The sequence below is a fragment of the Maylandia zebra genome, linkage group LG8, assembly GCF_041146795.1.
Source record: "Maylandia zebra isolate NMK-2024a linkage group LG8, Mzebra_GT3a, whole genome shotgun sequence".
Lineage (NCBI taxonomy): Eukaryota > Metazoa > Chordata > Actinopteri > Cichliformes > Cichlidae > Maylandia > Maylandia zebra.
Window position 1 is genome coordinate 176,378 of NC_135174.1, and position 18,385 is coordinate 194,762.

Genomic DNA, 18,385 nt, shown 5'->3' on the forward strand with positions numbered 1-18,385 from the left:
CTACAGAGCTGAAGAGAAACCTGGGGTTGTTCTTATTTTCTTCAATCAGTGATGAATAGTAAGATGTTCTGGCTTTGCGGAGGGCTTTCTTATAAAGCAGCAAACTATTTCTCCAGGCTAAATGATGATCCTCTAAATTTGTGACACGCCATTTCCTCTCCAGCTTACGAGTCATCTGCTTTAGGCTACGTGTTTGAGAATTATACCACGGAGTCAGGTACTTCTGATTAGAGGCCTTAGTTTTCACAGGAGCTACAGTATCCAGAGTCGTACATAGTGAGGAGGTGAAATTATCAGACTCTTGTTTTTTTTTTTTTAAAACGTGAGTATGAACTTATACAAAATGCAGCAATATATTTATAAAAAATAGTTTTATTGATCACAAAATATATCGGATTCATATCGGTATCGGCAGATATCCAAATTTATGATATCGGTATCGGACATTAAAAAGTGGTATCGTGCCATCTCTAGTAATAATATTGTCAAAAGACTCATGATTCGGCTCAGGTGCTAGAACAGGTTGTCTGCCAATCAGACGGGTGGTGGATCTTCAGACAGCACTGAATTAAAAACAGACATGATTCTGTCATAAAACTGTCATGAACTCAGGAACACTTGCAGAAGTTGTCTGTGTGTTGTTGTCTCTGACTCTATTGACTGTTTCTTATATAGCATGTTTATACCCCTTTAAACCCCAACCCATCGCCGGTGACAGGTTAGGGTTTAAAGCAGGAGTGAGCAACTCCAGGCCGCGAGGGCCAGTATCCTGCAGGTTTAGATCTCACCCTGGGTCAACACACCTGAATCAAATGATGAGTTCATTACCAGGCCTCTGGAGAACTGCAAGGCATCACACATTCATACATGTCCTTTTGTTCTATGCTGAAGTGCTAACATGTGCACACATTCAATGATGGGTACATTGAAGTATCTTGCCTAAGGATATTATAGGATATTAGATATACAGACTGAAGCAGCCTGGAGTTGAACCACCAAGCTTTGATTAGTAGATGAGCTGCTCTACCGAGGCCTTTGAAATAAAGGTGGGAGGGACAATACTGAACCACATACTGCAGCTGTTCCAGCAGCACAGCTTCATAGAAGAGTGCAGGTGTTGAACTGCCTGCAGTCCAGACCTTTGACTGACCCGAAACATCTGATACACCATGAAATGAAAAATATGGCAAAGCAGCGAAAAGCCTCTTCAGAGAAGAAAGGGACAACAGTCCTCTCTGAAGTCCAGCGTGGTTTTTGGTTTTTTCAAATTCAAAATGAGCTAATTTTTTCATAGATATACTCAGTTGAAACATTTGATTTATATTCTTTGTTCTATTTGTAATAAAATGTGGATTTAGATTTCCAAAACATTGCATTCTGTTTTTATTTAAATTTGATAAAGTGTCCTAACATTTGTTCTATGATCTGTGGCTATAAATTGACTTAAATCTTAATCAGCTCTCGGTGACTAAGTAGCAGCAGGTTTATGGAAACAGATGCTGCGTCACACACATTTGTACAAAGCTGCATGTGTTGATTAATTGTGATCGTGTTTAACATCTCCTACGTCTTGCTTTGTCAGCCCAGCTGAGCAGCTTGTCTTCACTGGCTCCAACTGAGCGCACCCAGCGGGAAACAACCCTGCAGAGCAAGCGAGCCACTGTGGAGGCCTGGCTCGCCAGAGAGGCCAGCACACTACAGAAATACAGGCTTGTATGGAGACACATCACACATACACTTCAGAATGGGTATCAGAAGATCTCCCTCCCCCTCCCTCCCTCCATTTCTTGTTGCTCTTGGTATCTAATTAGGCAATCATTTGGCAGCAGCTCAGTGCATTTAGTTGTGTAAGCTAGGGTCGTGCTGTGTCACATCCACGGTAATGCCAGTATGAAAATACCCCTGATATAAAATGTCATACCATGATATCGTTGATATATCTAGTGGTGCAAGGAGACGAGCTGGGGCGCGTCTGAAAGAGCTGCAGCAGCAGCTACATGGCAGCCTGCAGTGACTTTTACTACCTAAAACAGCTTCTGCTTCAGCAGCCTGTAGCAAAGCACAAGAAACACATGCAGATAAAATGCAGTTGAAACTTGACCAGATGCAACATTTTCTATACAGGTTGTGTAAGTGCTGTGATAATCTCTACAGTTAAAAAATAACAACAATGAAAAAATGCTGTCTCTGGTTTGAAGACGACTCCCACGGCCCATTCAGTGAACTGCTGTCAGATGTCTGCTTAGATCTGACCACGTGCGCTCAGCGCAATGATACTCCTCAATCATTGTGGGCTAGAAGGAAAACTCCAGTGTTCCTGAAAGGAACAATTATCTTTTAAACTTTAAGCCAAAATTACAAAATAACTCCATTAGGCCTGTGTGACTCTACATCAATAAATATCAGCCTAATACAATTGATAAGGCAAAACTGAGCTTACAGTTTTACGATGCTTGAGATTTGGTAGGACCACCTTTGGCTGCCAGTAGCAAAGCACCTAAAGAAAGAACTTAACACTGTTTGTCTGTTATATGTAGAGACAACACTCTCTCATGTTAGGAGTGAATGATCCAGATAAGTGAAAAAACAGTCTAAAGAACACATTTGAAAGGTCTTTAAACAATTCTTTCAAAGTCTGCTTCCTAATAAGCAAAACGGGGGAATAATGAAGGGTCAAGCTTTTAGCACACAACTATAAAAGACACACTGGCGCCATGTTAATCTGTAATTTACAGAGTTATATTTTTCATACGCACTTGTTTCTCAGTGTGTGGCTGTACTTTGGCAGGACCTGGCAGAACAGCACCAGAAGACCTTGGGCCTGCTGAGGAAACAGCAGACTGTGATCCTGGATGAGGAGCTCATTCAGTGGAAGAGGAGGCAACAGCTGGCTGGCAATGGGGGTCCTAATGAGGGGGGGCTGGATGTTCTGCAGTCCTGGTAATTGTTGTTTTACATTCACGCATTAAAATATAATTTTACCAACTCCAACAGCTGTTTTTGTAATAGTGTAAACATGTGGAGAGTTGTTGTTCAGTAATGACAGTGATTAGGACATAACACACGAGTTTAGGATTTTCCCCCTTTTTACTTTGTTTGTTTAGTTTTATGCATATTTGTCACATAAATGTTTCAGGTCATCAAACAAATGTAGATGTAAGACAAATATAATCAGATATATATCAGAAAATAAGTAAGTACAAAATAGAGATGATTCGATTTATCCAAACTGACCCTGTAGGAAAAGAGTAGCTGGCACTTTAAAGCTAATAACTGGTTGTCCAGCCTCTGCAGCAAGATCTGTGCTGACGGCCAATTAACCTTTCACATCTCTGTGGAGGAGTTTTGGAGTTATCTTAATACAGACACACTGGAGGGTTTCTTCAGCATGAATGGCTGAATGGTTCATGCTAAAGCATCTTGGTCGTATTTGAGACTGGATTTTATTTATTAGGCCACTCCAACTTGTGCGCAGTCTCTTATTGTTGAGCTCTAACCTTCACTGAGACAGTGAGTCCCGCCGTTCTTTAGATGATGTTCTTCTGTAACCTCCTGGATAAGTCATTGGTGTGCTCTTTGGTTAGCCAACCATTCCTGGGAATGTTTACACCTGCTCCACGTTTTCTCCATGTGTGGATAATGGCTCTATCCATGGTTCAGTGAAGTACCAGAGCCTTAGAGACGGCTTTTTCACTCTTTCCAGACTCATAGATTGGCTCTCATCTGTTTCTTTGGATCGTGGTGTGACCTGTTTCATTCTGTCAGGCAGGTCTTTTAGGTCATCATGATATAAAAAAGACACTCTGTCCATATTAACCCCAAGTTGCTCTGTAGTGCATCTGTTGGAGTGTGACTGTGTGTGAATGAGCACTTAAACGTAGAAACAAGTGCTTGCATGGGTGAATGTTGTGCAAAGCTCTTTGAGGGCTCAGGTGGAGTAGAATATGTTTTATAAGATTCTGCATATTTACCATTTACAGTTACAAATAAATCTGTGAATCCACAAAAACGTGTGAATGAATACAGGACAGGCTCAGACTTCTGTCTTTTTACACATTTATCATGAAAGAAACTGAGACTTACTGTTGAAATTGATCTTATTTTTCTGATGTTACAAACATCTGTTAAATGTTATGATAAATGCCTTTACGCTGATGTAAAGGACAGTATCAGCGGTTCGCCCCGCTCGATGTATGTGGCCGGTGATCTCTGGTGATCCTTCTGCTTCCTTGTTGCTCAGGTGTGAGAAGCTGGCTGATCTGATCTGGCAGAACCGACAGCAGATCCGACGCTGTGAACATCTCACCCAGCAGCTTCCTCTGCCGGGGCCCATGGTAGAGCTGCTGAGCAAACTGAATGCTGACATCACTGACATCATCTCTGCCCTGGTTACCAGGTGAGGAAAATTCAAACCAGATTACAGAGGCTCCATCCTCTTCAGATGTGGTCAGGAGAAACTTAAGAGCTTGATATGGTGACAATTGTAAGAGGTGGAGACTTGGCGTTACAGACTCTTAACACCACTTTCAAACTAATTAAAATAAAAAATATGTCCAAGTATACCGTGTAAAGAATGTTTGCAGAGAGCTGTCCATGGAGAAAAAGGCTGGTAGGCAAGATGAAGCATTGGTAAATGGACCGTTTCTTCCGTAGTGGTGTTCTACTCTGAGCACTCTACACTGTTTCTCAGCGCTTCCTAGCTAACATTCATACGCCGATGTTTGCATCGGAGAGCAACATGGGCTTAGTATCTTGCCCAGAGATATTTGGCATGCAGACTGGAGTAGACTGGGATGGTATCACCAGCCTTCCAGTTAGTGGGTGACCTGGAAGAGTGTTGGTTGGCTCACAGGTGCAGAAAGGCAGTTTGACAGAGAGGTCCTGGATGGAAAAGATGTACAACAGGACGTCTGAAACTAATGATCTAGAAACTGAAAATGACAACAAAGAATCCTAACAGTGAAGGATCCACACAAACATCTGCTGACTACTGGAGAGTTATACGCGTCTCTCCACAACACGATGTGTCACATAGCGTAGGGTCCACCTGTGAAAGTGTTAGCTTCACACTGCCAGTCAACCAGACAAATTGATGGTTGACAAGACTCAGCGCTGTGACAGGCATGCCAACGTCAGCTTTAGTAAGGAGCTGGGTAATCTGAGGCTGAAAGACCTGAAGCAGAGTATAGCCCAGAGCGGTCGTCATGTTCAGAGGAGCGTCACGAGCCTTAAGGCCCAAACAGGAAGAGAGGCTCAGCTTGACTCCAGGAGCAACACAGCACGTCTCAGGACAGAAGACTGACGTGTGTTTGGGACCTTCGTACTTCACCATCTGTCAGTGACTTTCTGAAACATAACCCACGTTTACATACCGAGTTTGTGTCACTTAATGCCTTTGCTTATCCTGCATGGTGTCTGTAATGTCATTATCGCTCTTCTTCACAGCACCTTCATCATCGAAAAGCAGCCGCCCCAAGTGTTAAAAACCCAGACCAAATTTGCAGCCACAGTTTGCCTCCTGGTGGGCGGGAAGCTCAACGTCCACATGAACCCACCTCAGGTCAAAGCTGTCATTGTTAGTGAGCAGCAGGCCAAGGCTTTGCTGAAGAATGAGAGTACGCACAGGTGAGGCTGTACAGGTGACATAAACATGTCGTTTTAACGTCATCATCATTGCTTTGAAGAACAGTCAGTGAGAATATGTTCAATCCTAAACAGTGAAAGCAGTGGAGAAATCCTCAATAACAACTGTGTGATGGAGTATCACCAGGCCACGGGCACCCTCAGTGCACACTTCAGAAACATGGTGAGTCTCTCTAAATAAAGCTGTTACACTTGTACGTTTTGGTTTTTTCTTTGTTTTGATTTGGGGATCATGATGGCTGTGTTCAAGCTTTTAACTTTGGTAAAAAAATAATGCAGTAGTTCAAATGTTTAATCTGGCACTTAAAGGGTTAAAGTCCTGAAAATACTTCAACGTTTGATCGTTTTGAAAAAGGCTCACGTTGGTTTAGTGATTTATGAAAAGAAGCAGACATGATTACGTAGTTCAACTAATATATATATACAGCAGGTAAAATAACGTTGAACACGTCAGCAGTTCTCTAAGTAAATATATTTCTAAAGGTGCTTTGATGTGAAATTATCACCAGATGTCGGTAACAACACTTCCAATCCAGACGTGCAAAGGAATCAAACCACAGATGAAGTTGTGTAATAATACAAAGTGACACAGGGACATTTATTTATTACTTTATACAAATGTTGGTGATGACAGTTCATGGCAGCTTCTGTATGGAGAAACCAGTCCCATCATTGCTCATGACTTTGACCCACTCACCACACAAACAGTCTCTAAATCCCGAATGCTCCGTGGATCCTTCCCACAGATTCGGCTCAGGTGATTGGCTGGGCCGTTCCAGCAGCTTTACTTGATTTCTCTGAAACCAACGGTTTCCATTGGCTGTGTTTGAGATCATGGTCTTGCTGAAACATCCATCCTTGTTTCATCTTCATCATCCTGGTAGATGGCAGCAGATTTTAATCAACAATGTCTCCATTCATCCTTCCTGGAGTTACGTATACTTAATGTCTCAGTGCTGTACGCTGAATAAACAGCCCCCCACCAGGATGCTCCCACCTCCAGACTTCAGTGTTGCTGTGGTGTTTTTGGGGTGAAGCCACCCAAACACGGTGTGTTTACAGCCTTCAAAGAGTCCAGTTTTGGTCTCATGTGACCAAACTATATTCTCCCAGCATTACACAGACTTGTCTAAATGTTGTTCAGCAAACTTTAAACACACTTCAACATGTTTGTCTTCAGCAGTGGAGTCTTGGTGGCTGAGTGCCTCACTGCGGCGGTCCCCAACCCCCGGGCCTCGGACCGGTACCGGGCCACGAGAGTTGAGGCTCAGGTGTGAAATGTCTGGTTTTCAGCGTTATTTTGTTATTGTTTTTTATCATTAACTCGGTTTTCCTGGGTCTTTTCACGTGTGTTATGAATAAATCTTCTTTTTTTCGGCACCGGTACTAGTTTTATTTTGTTGTATTTATCCGCGACACCTTAAAGGCCGGTCCGTGAAAATATTGTCGGGCATAAACCGGTCCGTGGCGCAAAAAAGGTTGGAGACCGCTGCCTTACTGCACTTTAAAACAATTGTAGCTGCTGATTCCCGGTGGTTTGTAGCTCTCCATCAGCGGCCCTTTGCAGTTTTTTCACCTGTCGGTCTGAAATCTTGTGGGGAGCAACCACAGCGACACAGCACAGATTAAAGATGGTACACGTCTCCTTTTCTTGACCAATGTCACTCTCAAACTAAACGGTTTCTATGGCACAGTGCAGTATGCATAAATGTTGATGACTGTTAGGACATAACAGAAGATGTAAATGTGATATATGCATGTTTTTATTTTTGTCTCTTCACTGTGACTGCATAGAGGAAATCCATCTGTAACAGATCCACTCTGACAAAATAAATGACAGACTGAATGTGATTATGAGTCACAACATTTACTGTAATCAGATAATCTGGTTAAATGTTCGTGTTTGTGTGTCACAGTCACTGAAGCGGATCAAACGCTCGGACCGTCGAGGTGCAGAGTCCGTGACAGAGGAGAAGTTTACCGTTCTGTTTGAGTCCCAGTTTAGCATTGGGGGCAACGAGCTGGTCTTCCACGTCAAAGTAAACCCCGTCTCCGTGTCTGATCTTTTTTAAACATGAGTTAAACATGAGCAGCCACATTTACTAGAGTAGACTGGAGTTTATAATTGAATTGTGGTGTGTTTCTGTAACCCGCAGACTCTGTCCCTGCCTGTGGTCGTCATTGTGCACGGCAGCCAGGACAACAACGCAACAGCTACGGTCCTGTGGGACAACGCCTTTGCTGAGCCGGTAGGTTGGCCGCCCCTCGTTGGCTGGTGACCTTAGTGCCTTCTTTAATGTTTGAGCACGATTTATGTTGTTTTTCCTCTGCAGGCCACGACAGCAGACTTGTGATTGAAGAGCAGGCTTTGAGCTGTTCAAATGAATTTTACAAAAAATTCACTTGAACAGCTTAAGAATTACAGCCTGTATATTAAATAAGATGTAGCTGAAATGCCAACAAACTGGGGGTTCTGCTGAAGGGAAGGCCTCACGCCTACAGAACTATGTTCTGTACAGACTAATGATGCTGTGGAACCTGTGCCAGGCTGACTAACCCATCTTGTCCTGTTTCTTTCTGCCATAGAGCTCCACTGCTGTCCAAATACTCGGACGTGTCCTCACGCAGCCTCAGTGTTATTCTGTGACCTGGAATAAATCCACATATTTTGAAATAAACAGTGAATATGTGGAGACAAATAAAATGCAGTTGGAAGCTGAACTTTTTTCCTCCTCTCATCAGGGCAGAGTGCCGTTCATTGTGCCAGAGAAGGTGCTGTGGCCCCAGCTGTGCGAGGCCCTCGATATGAAATACAAGGCAGAGATGCACAGTGGGCGTGGCCTGTCAGACGACAACCTGGTCTTTCTTGCACAGAAGGCTTTTTCAAGCAGCAGCAACAACTCTGACGACTACCGCAGCATGACCATATCCTGGGCCCAGTTCAACAGGGTGAGTCCCTCCTGGGAAAACAAACAAAAACAAACAAACAGAAAGCTCACAACTATGGGACAGAGCAAGTATCAACAAATAACCACAACATGGCAGGTCATTGTGACCACAGAAGCAGTCCCAGGTGCACTCAGGGCCTTTCAAGGATAACCTCAGACATCTGAAAACCAAACACAGAAAATACAATAATAATAATAATAATAATAACAATAATAACAATAACAATAACATAACAACATTGATAATTACAGAAAGAATTTTAAAAATAAAGAACTCAAAAAAAGTGAGCAAAACAGAAAACCCATCATGTGAAACCCCCCCCCCCCCTTTACCCCTGTATGGCTCTCAACCTCATCACATTCGTGTATCCAGACAGCCCATATTTACACCTATCTATAGAAACTCTCATGCACAGGAATCAACACCCCCACGATAAAACTGCAGCATTCAGGAAACCGAGTCAGGAGGGCCCAACCGGGGCTCAGCTCAAGGCAGACCCAGGGGGATTTGCGTCACCTCCATGATCTGTTAGGTCCAGAGACGGTCGTACTGCCAGGAAGGGGCCCCAGATTTTTCCAAAGGTTCCATATTTCCCTTTTACACTGTGCGATATCTTCTCAGGTGTGCAGTAGCTCATTAATCCCGTGTCTCAGTGTTGGGGAATTTTCAGCTTCCCAATGTAGCCGAATACATTTTTTCACTGCACTACTCACAAGTAAAATAAAATATTTCTTATGATAATTCACGTTGATAGAACCTGTGTCACCTATAATCCATAGTTTTGGGTCCAGTCCGATTTGGGTCCCCATTACCCTTGAGATTGTTTCAATGGCCCGTCTCCAGGACTCTTCTATCACTGGGCAGCATGTGCAGGAGATCACCATCTGTCACCTTACATCTCAGACATTTGGGGGAATAATTATTATCAATTTTATGTAACCTACAGTGGGGCAAAAAAGTATTTAGTCGCCACCGATTGTGCAAGTTCCCCCACCTAAAATGATGACAGAGGTCAGTAATTTGCACCAGAGGTACACTTCAACTGTGAGAGACAGAATGTGAAAAAAAAAATCCATGAATCCACATGGTAGGATTTGTAAAGAATTTATTCGTAAATCAGGGTGGAAAATAAGTATTTGGTCAATAACAAAAATACAACTCAATACTTTGTAACATAACCTTTGTTGGCAATAACAGAGGTCAAACGTTTACTATAGGTCTTTACCAGGTTTGCACACACAGTAGCTGGTATTTTGGCCCATTCCTCCATGCAGATCTTCTCGAGAGCAGTGATGTTTTGGGGCTGTCGCCGAGCAACACGGACTTTCAACTCCCGCCACAGATTTTCTATGGGGTTGAGGTCTGGAGACTGGCTAGGCCACTCCAGGACTTTCAAATGCTTCTTACGGAGCCACTCCTTTGTTGCCCGGGCGGTGTGTTTTGGATCATTGTCATGTTGGAAGACCCAGCCTCGTTTCATCTTCAAAGTTCTCACTGATGGAAGGAGGTTTTGGCTCAAAATCTCACGATACATGGCCCCATTCATTCTGTCCTTAACACGGATCAGTCGTCCTGTCCCCTTGGCAGAAAAACAGCCCCATAGCATGATGTTTCCACCCCCATGCTTCACAGTAGGTATGGTGTTCTTGGGATGCAACTCAGTATTCTTCTTCCTCCAAACACGACGAGTTGAGTTTATACCAAAAAGTTCTACTTTGGTTTCATCTGACCACATGACATTCTCCCAATCCTCTGCTGTATCATCCATGTGCTCTCTGGCAAACTTCAGACGGGCCTGGACATGCACTGGCTTCAGCAGCGGAACACGTCTGGCACTGCGGGATTTGATTCCCTGCCGTTGTAGTGTGTTACTGATGGTGACCTTTGTTACTTTGGTCCCAGCTCTCTGCAGGTCATTCACCAGGTCCCCCCGTGTGGTTCTGGGATCTTTGCTCACCGTTCTCATGATCATTTTGACCCCACGGGATGAGATCTTGCGTGGAGTCCCAGATCGAGGGAGATTATCAGTGGTCTTGTATGTCTTCCATTTTCTGATGATTGCTCCCACAGTTGATTTTTTCACACCAAGCTGCTTGCCTATTGTAGATTCACTCTTCCCAGTCTGGTGCAGGTCTACAATACTTTTCCTGGTGTCCTTCGAAAGCTCTTTGGTCTTGGCCATGGCGGAGTTTGGAGTCTGACTGTTTGAGGCTGTGGACAGGTGTCTTTTATACAGATGATGAGTTCAAACAGGTGCCATTCATACAGGTAACGAGTGGGGGACAGAAAAGCTTCTTACAGAAGACGTTACAGGTCTGTGAGAGCCAGAGAGTTTCCTTGTTTGAGGTGACCAAATACTTATTTTCCACCCTGATTTACCAATAAATTCTTTACAAATCCTACCATGTGGATTCATGGATTTTTTTTTCACATTCTGTCTCTCACAGTTGAAGTGTACCTCTGGTGCAAATTACTGACCTCTGTCATCATTTTAGGTGGGGGAACTTGCACAATCGGTGGCTGACTAAATACTTTTTTGCCCCACTGTATAAGGGGTGTAATATATCCTATGACGTATGTTAAATTGCATTTGCCTGTTTTGTAGAAATTAACATGGTCTGTGCCTGTTCCAATAAATGGTGCCATTCTACCTCTTCATAGACATGGCCCAGGTCTGTCTCCCATTTTCTTTTTATCGACGCTTTGTTATGGTCAGGTAACTTTTTATTGATAATAGTATATATAGAAGATGCTATTCCTTTTATTGACTTCCATGGTTTGGTGCAAAGATGCGTTTCAAGAGGAGTTTCTTTTGGTATCTCGGGGAATAACCCTTTGGATTTCTCCTTGACCCGCTCTCTTGTTTGTAGCAATTTGAAGAAACTTTGTCCTGGGAGTTTGAATTCTTAGATTAGAGATTAGATTAGATAGAACTTTATTAATCCCTCGGGTGGGTTCCTCTGGGAAATTCGATTTCCAAAAAAGCACAGCACTGACAGAAGTTACAGAGTTACAGAATATTATATATATATATATATATATATATATATATATATATATATATATATATATATATATATATAGAGATATATATATATATATATAGAGATATATATATATATATATATATATATATATATATATATATATAGAGATATATATATATATATATATATATATATATATATATATATATAGAGATATAGAGATATATATATAGAGATATATATATATATATATATATATATATATATATATATATATATATAGATATATAGAGATATATAGAGATATATAGAGATATATATATATATATAGAGATATATATATATAGATATAGAGATATATATATATAGATATATATATATATATATATAGAGATATATATAGAGATATAGAGATATATATACACACACACACACACACACACACACACACACACACACATATATATATATATATATATATATATATATATATATATATATATATATATATATATATATATATATAAATACAGAGACAAATATAAATAAAATATACAAAGGGGATAAATAGAATAAATAGGAATAAAAAATAAAAATACAAGTGAATTGCACATTTCAAGTATTGAGTCTATTGCACCGTTGACTATTTACAAAAAGTATTGCACAAGGTATTGTACAGTGAGGTGAAGAGGCACTACAGCTTAGTTGTTCCCCCCTCCTTTGTCCTCCTGTTTCCCCTCCCTCTCCCCTCCAGAGAGGAGTTAAACAGTCTGATGGCGTGTGGGACAAAGGAGTTTTTAAGTCTGTTAGTTCTTGTCTTGGGGAGAAGCAACCTGTCACTGAACAGACTCTTCTGGTTGTTAATGGCCGTGTGCAGAGGATGCCCAGCATTGTCCATAATGTCCATCAGTTTCTTTAGTGTCCTTTTCTCTGCCACTGTCACCAGAGTGTCCAGCTTCATGCCGACCACAGAGCCAGCCCTCCTGATCAGTTTCTCCAGCCTGGATGAGTCCTTCTTTGCTGTGCTGCTCCCCCAGCACACCACAGCATAGAAAAGTACTCCAGCAACCACCGACTGGTAAAACATCCTCAGGAGCTTCCTGCAGATGTTAAAAGACCTCAGCCTCCTGAGGAAGTACAGTCGGCTTTGGGCTTTTTTATACAGGTGCTCTGTGTTGCATGACCAGTCCAGTTTATTGTCCACCCACAGCCCGAGGTACTTGTACTTGTTGACCACCTCCCCCTCCTCCCCCTCTATCTGAACCGGCAGTGGACCTGCTCTAGACCTCCCGAAGTCCACAACCAGTTCCTTAGTCTTTGAGGTGTTGAGTTGCAGGTGGTTTGTGTGACTCCATGCGACAAAGTTCCTCACCAGACTTCTGTACTCCTCTTCCTGATCATCCCAGATACACCCCATGATGGCTGTGTCGTCTGCAAACTTCTGAATGTGGCATAATTCAGAGTTCTAGCAGAAGTCAGAGGTGTACAGGGTGAAGAGAAGAGGGGATAGCACAGTTCCCTGTGGTGCTCCTGTGCTGCTGACCACAGTGTCAGACGTGATGTCCTTCAGCCTGACGTACTGTGGTCTGTCGGTGAGGTAGTCGGAGATCCAAGCCACCAGGCAGGGGTCCACCTCCATCCTGTTCAGTTTTTCCTGAAGCATACAGGGCCGGATGGTATTAAAGGCACTGGAAAAGTCAAGAAACAGGATCCTGACCGTGCCTTTTCCCCCATCCAGGTGTGAGTGGGCTCTGTGTAGGAGGTACAGGATGGCATCCTCCACTCCGACACCCGCCTTGTATGCAAACTGTAGTGGGTCCTGGGCATGTTGTACCTGTGGTCGGAGGAGGTTGAGGAAGAGCCGCTCTAGAGTCTTCATAAGATGTGACGTCAGTGCCACCGGTCGGAAGTCATTCAGCTCATTGGGCCGGTTCCTTTTGGGGACCGGGACGATGCAGGATGTCTTCCATAGGGTGGGCACTCTCCCCAGTCGCAGACTGAGGTTGAAGACTCGTTGTAGCGGCTCCCCAAGTTCAGCAGCACACGCCTTAAGCATCCTAGGACACACCTTGTCTGGGCCTGCTGCCTTTCTGGGGCGAAGCTTCCTCAGTTGTCTCCTGACCTGATCCACTGTGACACTGGGAGATGTTTGGGAGGAGGGGAGGGGGGGAGATGTCTTGCTGCTGAGAGAGGGATTGGAGGAGGGGGGTGTCATGGTGTCAGGAAGGGGGGGAAGCGAGGGAGGTAGGAGAGTGGGGATTGGACTCTGTAGTGAAGGTGAGGGTGAGGGTGGGGGGCTTGTGGGCTGGTCAAACCTGTTGAAGAAGTTGTTGAGTTCGTTTGCCTTCTCCACAGTCCCCCCCCCCCCCCCCCCCCCACTGTGCTTTTCTTGGTGTTGTGGCCTGTGATGGTTTTCACACCATTCCAGACCTCCCTCATATTGTTCCTCTCCAACTTCTGCTCCACCTTCCTCCTGTAGGTGTCCTTTGCTTCCCTCAGGCAGCGTTTCACCTCCCGCTGTGCTGCCTTCATCTCCTCCTTCACTTTGCTCCTGAAAGCCTTCTTCTTCATGTTGAGGACAGCTTTGACTTCCTGTGTTACCCACGGTTTGTTATTAGGATAACACCGTACCGTCTTAGCAGGGGCGACCGTGTCCACACAAAAGTTGAGGTAGTCTGTAAGACAGTGTGTCGCCCCCTCTATGTCCTCACCATGTGGGCTCAGGAGCACATCCCAGTCTGTGGTGTCATAACAGTCCCTCAGAGCATCCTCCTTTTCTGGGGTCCATCTCCGGATGGAGCGCGTTGTGACCGGCTGCCTTTGGACGAGGGGTGTGTATTGTGGCTGTAGGTAAACCAGGTTGTGGTCTGACTTCCCTAGTGGGGGGAGGGGGGTGGCTCTGTATGCATCTCTCACATTAGCATACAGTAGGTCAATTGTCCTGTTGCTCCTTGTGGGACAATTCACAAACTGGTGAAAAGCAGCCAGAGTAGAGTCCAGTGTGGCATGGTTAAAGTCTCCAGATATAATAATGAAAGCCTCGGGGTTTTGTGTCTGAAGTCTTGCTGTGACTGTGTGTATTTTCTCACAGGCAGCTGTTGCGTCGGCCCTCGGAGGGATGTAAACACACACACAGATCACATGACTGAACTCCCGAGGTAGATAGTTGTTGAAAGTCAATAAATGAATCATTACTGTATAAGTCGGCAACAGTTAGAATATTTCTGTCCTTCCATCCCTGCAGTATTGGGTCAGGAATATGATGAGAGAAGTCAGGGTTGCCCCATAGGGGTGTCCTTCTAAGAAAGGAGATATTTATTTTCAGAAGTGAGGGGGATTCCTGCCAGACGCAGAAGGTGTTTAATATCAAATAGTTTGTGAGCTTGGACATTTTTTGTACCTAAAAATAGAACATCTTTTAATGGGGGTTCACCTCATGTTGTTCTATTGGAACCCATCGAACCTCACTGCTCTCTGCATGCAGCCAGATCCAAATTGATCGGTACTGGGAGGCAAGATAACAGTTCCTAAAGTTTGGTAAATTAAGTCCTGCCCTTGAATATGGGGCCTGTAAAGAGGAGAGTTTGAGTCTTGGATTTTTCTTTTGCCATATGAAAGAAGTTATAAGTTTATGAAGCTCTTTGAAGAAACTTTTAGGAACCTTTGTAGGGAGACATTGAAGTAAGTAAATGAACTTAGGCAACTTGTTCATTTTAATAACATTAATTCTGCTTATGAGAGATAATGGAAAATCCATCCATCTCTGAATATTCAGTTTGCTTTGCTCCAACAGTTTGATATAATTTAGTTTGAATATTTGATCCTCGGATTTACCAATTTGTATACCAAAGTACGTGAAGCCATTATCACACCACTGTAATGGGTCAGTCAGAGCTCTAATACGGCTGTCTTGTATATTTGATGGCACGATCTCACTTTTGGTGTAGTTTAACTTGTATCCTGAGGCTGCACTTTATTCTTTAAGACACTTCATTAAGGAGGGAATTGATTTAAGAGGGTCCGTTATGTACAGTAGGAGGTCATCTGCGTATAGAGAAAGTTCACTTGTGCCAAATTTGATTGCAGATATGGAGGCACTAGTACGAATGGCAGCGGGTAGTGGTTCAATCGCAATCGCGAAGAGCAAGGGGAGCTTGGACAGGCTTGTCTGCAGCCTCTGGTTAAAGAGAAAGTGCCTGAGAGCACATCATTTGTTGTGATATTGGCTCTGGGGGCATTAAAAAGTGTCCTAACATAACAGGTGAACTTCTCTCCAAAGCCCATAGCTTCCATCGCCTGAAATAGAAAGCTTGGCTCAATCCTGTCACATGCTTCATTAGCGTCCATGGAGATTGTTAGCAGGGGGTCTTGGTTTTTTTGAGCAGTGTTCAGTATATGGAGCAAACGTCGCACATTATCTGCTCCGTGCCTGTTTTTAATGAAGCCTGTTTGGTCAGTGTGTATTATCTTAGTCATGATGTCTTCCAATCTCAGTGCAATTACTTTAGATAATATTTTATAATCTGCATTTAAGAGGCTGAGGGGTCTGTAAGAGTCACATCTGTTTGTCCTTGCCCGGTTTCAGGAGTATTGTGATTGTTGCGATTTCCAATGATTCTGGTAATTTATTATTTTCTAAAGCTTCTTTAATCATATTTGTAAGTGGTGTCAATCATTTATTAGAGAAAGCCTTATAATAATCGACTGGGAATCTTATTAATTTGTAAACACTTGAGGGCTCGGAGAACCTCCATCTCAGACATATCTGCATCAAGCCGTTCTTTGTCCTCATTATGTAATTTAGGAAGAGTTATTCCATCTATAAATCTTTTTGCAGCAGTAAATGGCCTGTATTTACACTGAACAAAAATATAAACGCAACACTTTTGTTACTGCTCCCATTCCCCATGGGATGGACGTAGAGACCTAAAATTCATTCCAGATACACAATATAACCATCCCTCCCAAACAGTGGTCACAAATCAGTCCAAATGTGTGGTAGTGGGCACATCTGCCATATTGAGATAATCCATCCCACCTCACAGGTGTGCCACATCAGGATGCTGATCTGACATCATGAGTAGTGCACAGGTGTACCTCAGACTGCCCACAACAAAAGGCCACCCTGGAATGTGCAGTTTTGTCTCACAGCAAAATGCCACAGATGCCACAAGCAATGAGGGAGCGTGCAATTGGCATGCTGACAGCAGGAATGTCAACCAGATCTGTCGCCCGTGCATTGAATGTTCATTTCTCAACCATAAGCCGTCTCCACAGGCGTTTCAGAGAATATGGCAGCACATCCAACCGGCCTCACAACCGCAGACCTCGTGTAACCACACCAGCCCAGGACCTCCACATCCAGCAGGTTCACCTCCAAGATCGTCTGAGACCAGCCACCCAGACAGCTGCTGGAACAATTGGTTTGCACAACCAAACTATTTCTGCACAAACTGTCAGAAACCGTCTCAGGGACGCTCAACTGCATGCCCGTCGTCCTCATCGGGGTCTTGACCTGACTCCAGCTCGTCGCCGTAACAGACTTGTGTGGGCAAATGCTCACATTCGATGGCGTCTGGCACGTTGGAGAGGTGTGCGCTTCACGGATGAATCATGGTTCACATTGTTCAGGGCAGATGGCAGCTGAGAATGTCCCAGTTCTTGCATGGCCAGCATACTCACCGGACATGTCACCCATTGAGCATGTTCGGGATGTGCTTGACCGGCGTATACGACAGCATGTACCAGTTCCCACGACTATCCAACAACCTCGCACAGCCATTGAAGTGGAGTGGACCAACATTCCACAGGCCACAATTGACAATCTCAAATCAAATCAAATCAAATCACTTTTATTGTCACATCACATGTGCAGGTACATTGGTACAGCACATGTGAGTGAAATTCTTGTGTGCGAGCTTCACAAGCAACAGAGTTGTGCAAAATACAATAATGTAAACAAGCAAAATACAAGAATGGCTACATCTGAAACTAATAAATATATGTACAATATATAATAGTATATGCATTTCTGGATGTGTATACTAAATATTTTTCTACGTGTGTGTGTGTGTGTACACATATTTTACAAATTAAATAGAGTAAACAATAAATAAAATATATAAAAATATACAATTATACAAAATATACAATCTGATAGACTCCATGCGACGATGTGTTGCACTGCATGAGGCAAATGGTGGTCACACCAGATACTGACCGGTTCTGGGTCCCCAGACCCCCAATAGCGCAAAAAACTGCACATTCCAGGGTGGCCTTTTGTTGTGGGCAGTCTGAGGCACACCTGTGCACTACTCATGATGTCAGATCAGCATCCTGATGTGGCACACCTGTGAGGTGGGATGGATTATCTCAATATAGCAGATGTGCCCACTACCACACATTTGGACTGATTTGTGACCACTGTTTGGGAGGGATGGTTATATTGTGTATCTGGAATGAATTTTAGGTCTCTACGTCCATCCCATGGGGAATGAGAGCAGTAACAAAGGTGTTGCGTTTATATTTTTGTTCGGTGTATATAGCGCTTTACTAGTCCCTAAGGACCCCAAAGCACTTTACATATCCAGTCATCCACTCATTCACACACTGGTGATGGCAGCTACATTGTAGCCACAGCCACCCTGGGGCGCACTGACTGTCGACCCCTCGCTCAGATTTATACAAATCTTCATAGAACCGTTTAAACTCGGCCTTTATGGGCGCTGATTCATCAAGAAGTTTATCATCTTCTGTTGATATTGTCCGTATAAATTTATCAGATGTTTCTTTCTTAATTTGCCAGG

At 43.5% G+C, this 18,385-nt stretch overlaps 1 protein-coding gene across 2 annotated transcripts in view; it reads left to right on the top strand.

The window, feature by feature from the left end:
- Positions 1-18,385, top strand: part of LOC101485426 (signal transducer and activator of transcription 5B) — a 56,547-nt gene that overhangs the window by 22,965 nt on the left and 15,197 nt on the right. For both annotated transcript variants that reach the window (XM_004571461.3, XM_076887132.1), the window contains 8 exons: positions 1,583-1,713; positions 2,789-2,940; positions 4,241-4,396; positions 5,446-5,625; positions 5,719-5,806; positions 7,560-7,682; positions 7,800-7,892; positions 8,386-8,592. In XM_004571461.3, coding sequence (XP_004571518.1) covers positions 1,583-1,713; positions 2,789-2,940; positions 4,241-4,396; positions 5,446-5,625; positions 5,719-5,806; positions 7,560-7,682; positions 7,800-7,892; positions 8,386-8,592 — 1,130 coding nt within the window. The remainder of the gene's footprint in view (positions 1-1,582; positions 1,714-2,788; positions 2,941-4,240; positions 4,397-5,445; positions 5,626-5,718; positions 5,807-7,559; positions 7,683-7,799; positions 7,893-8,385; positions 8,593-18,385) is intronic.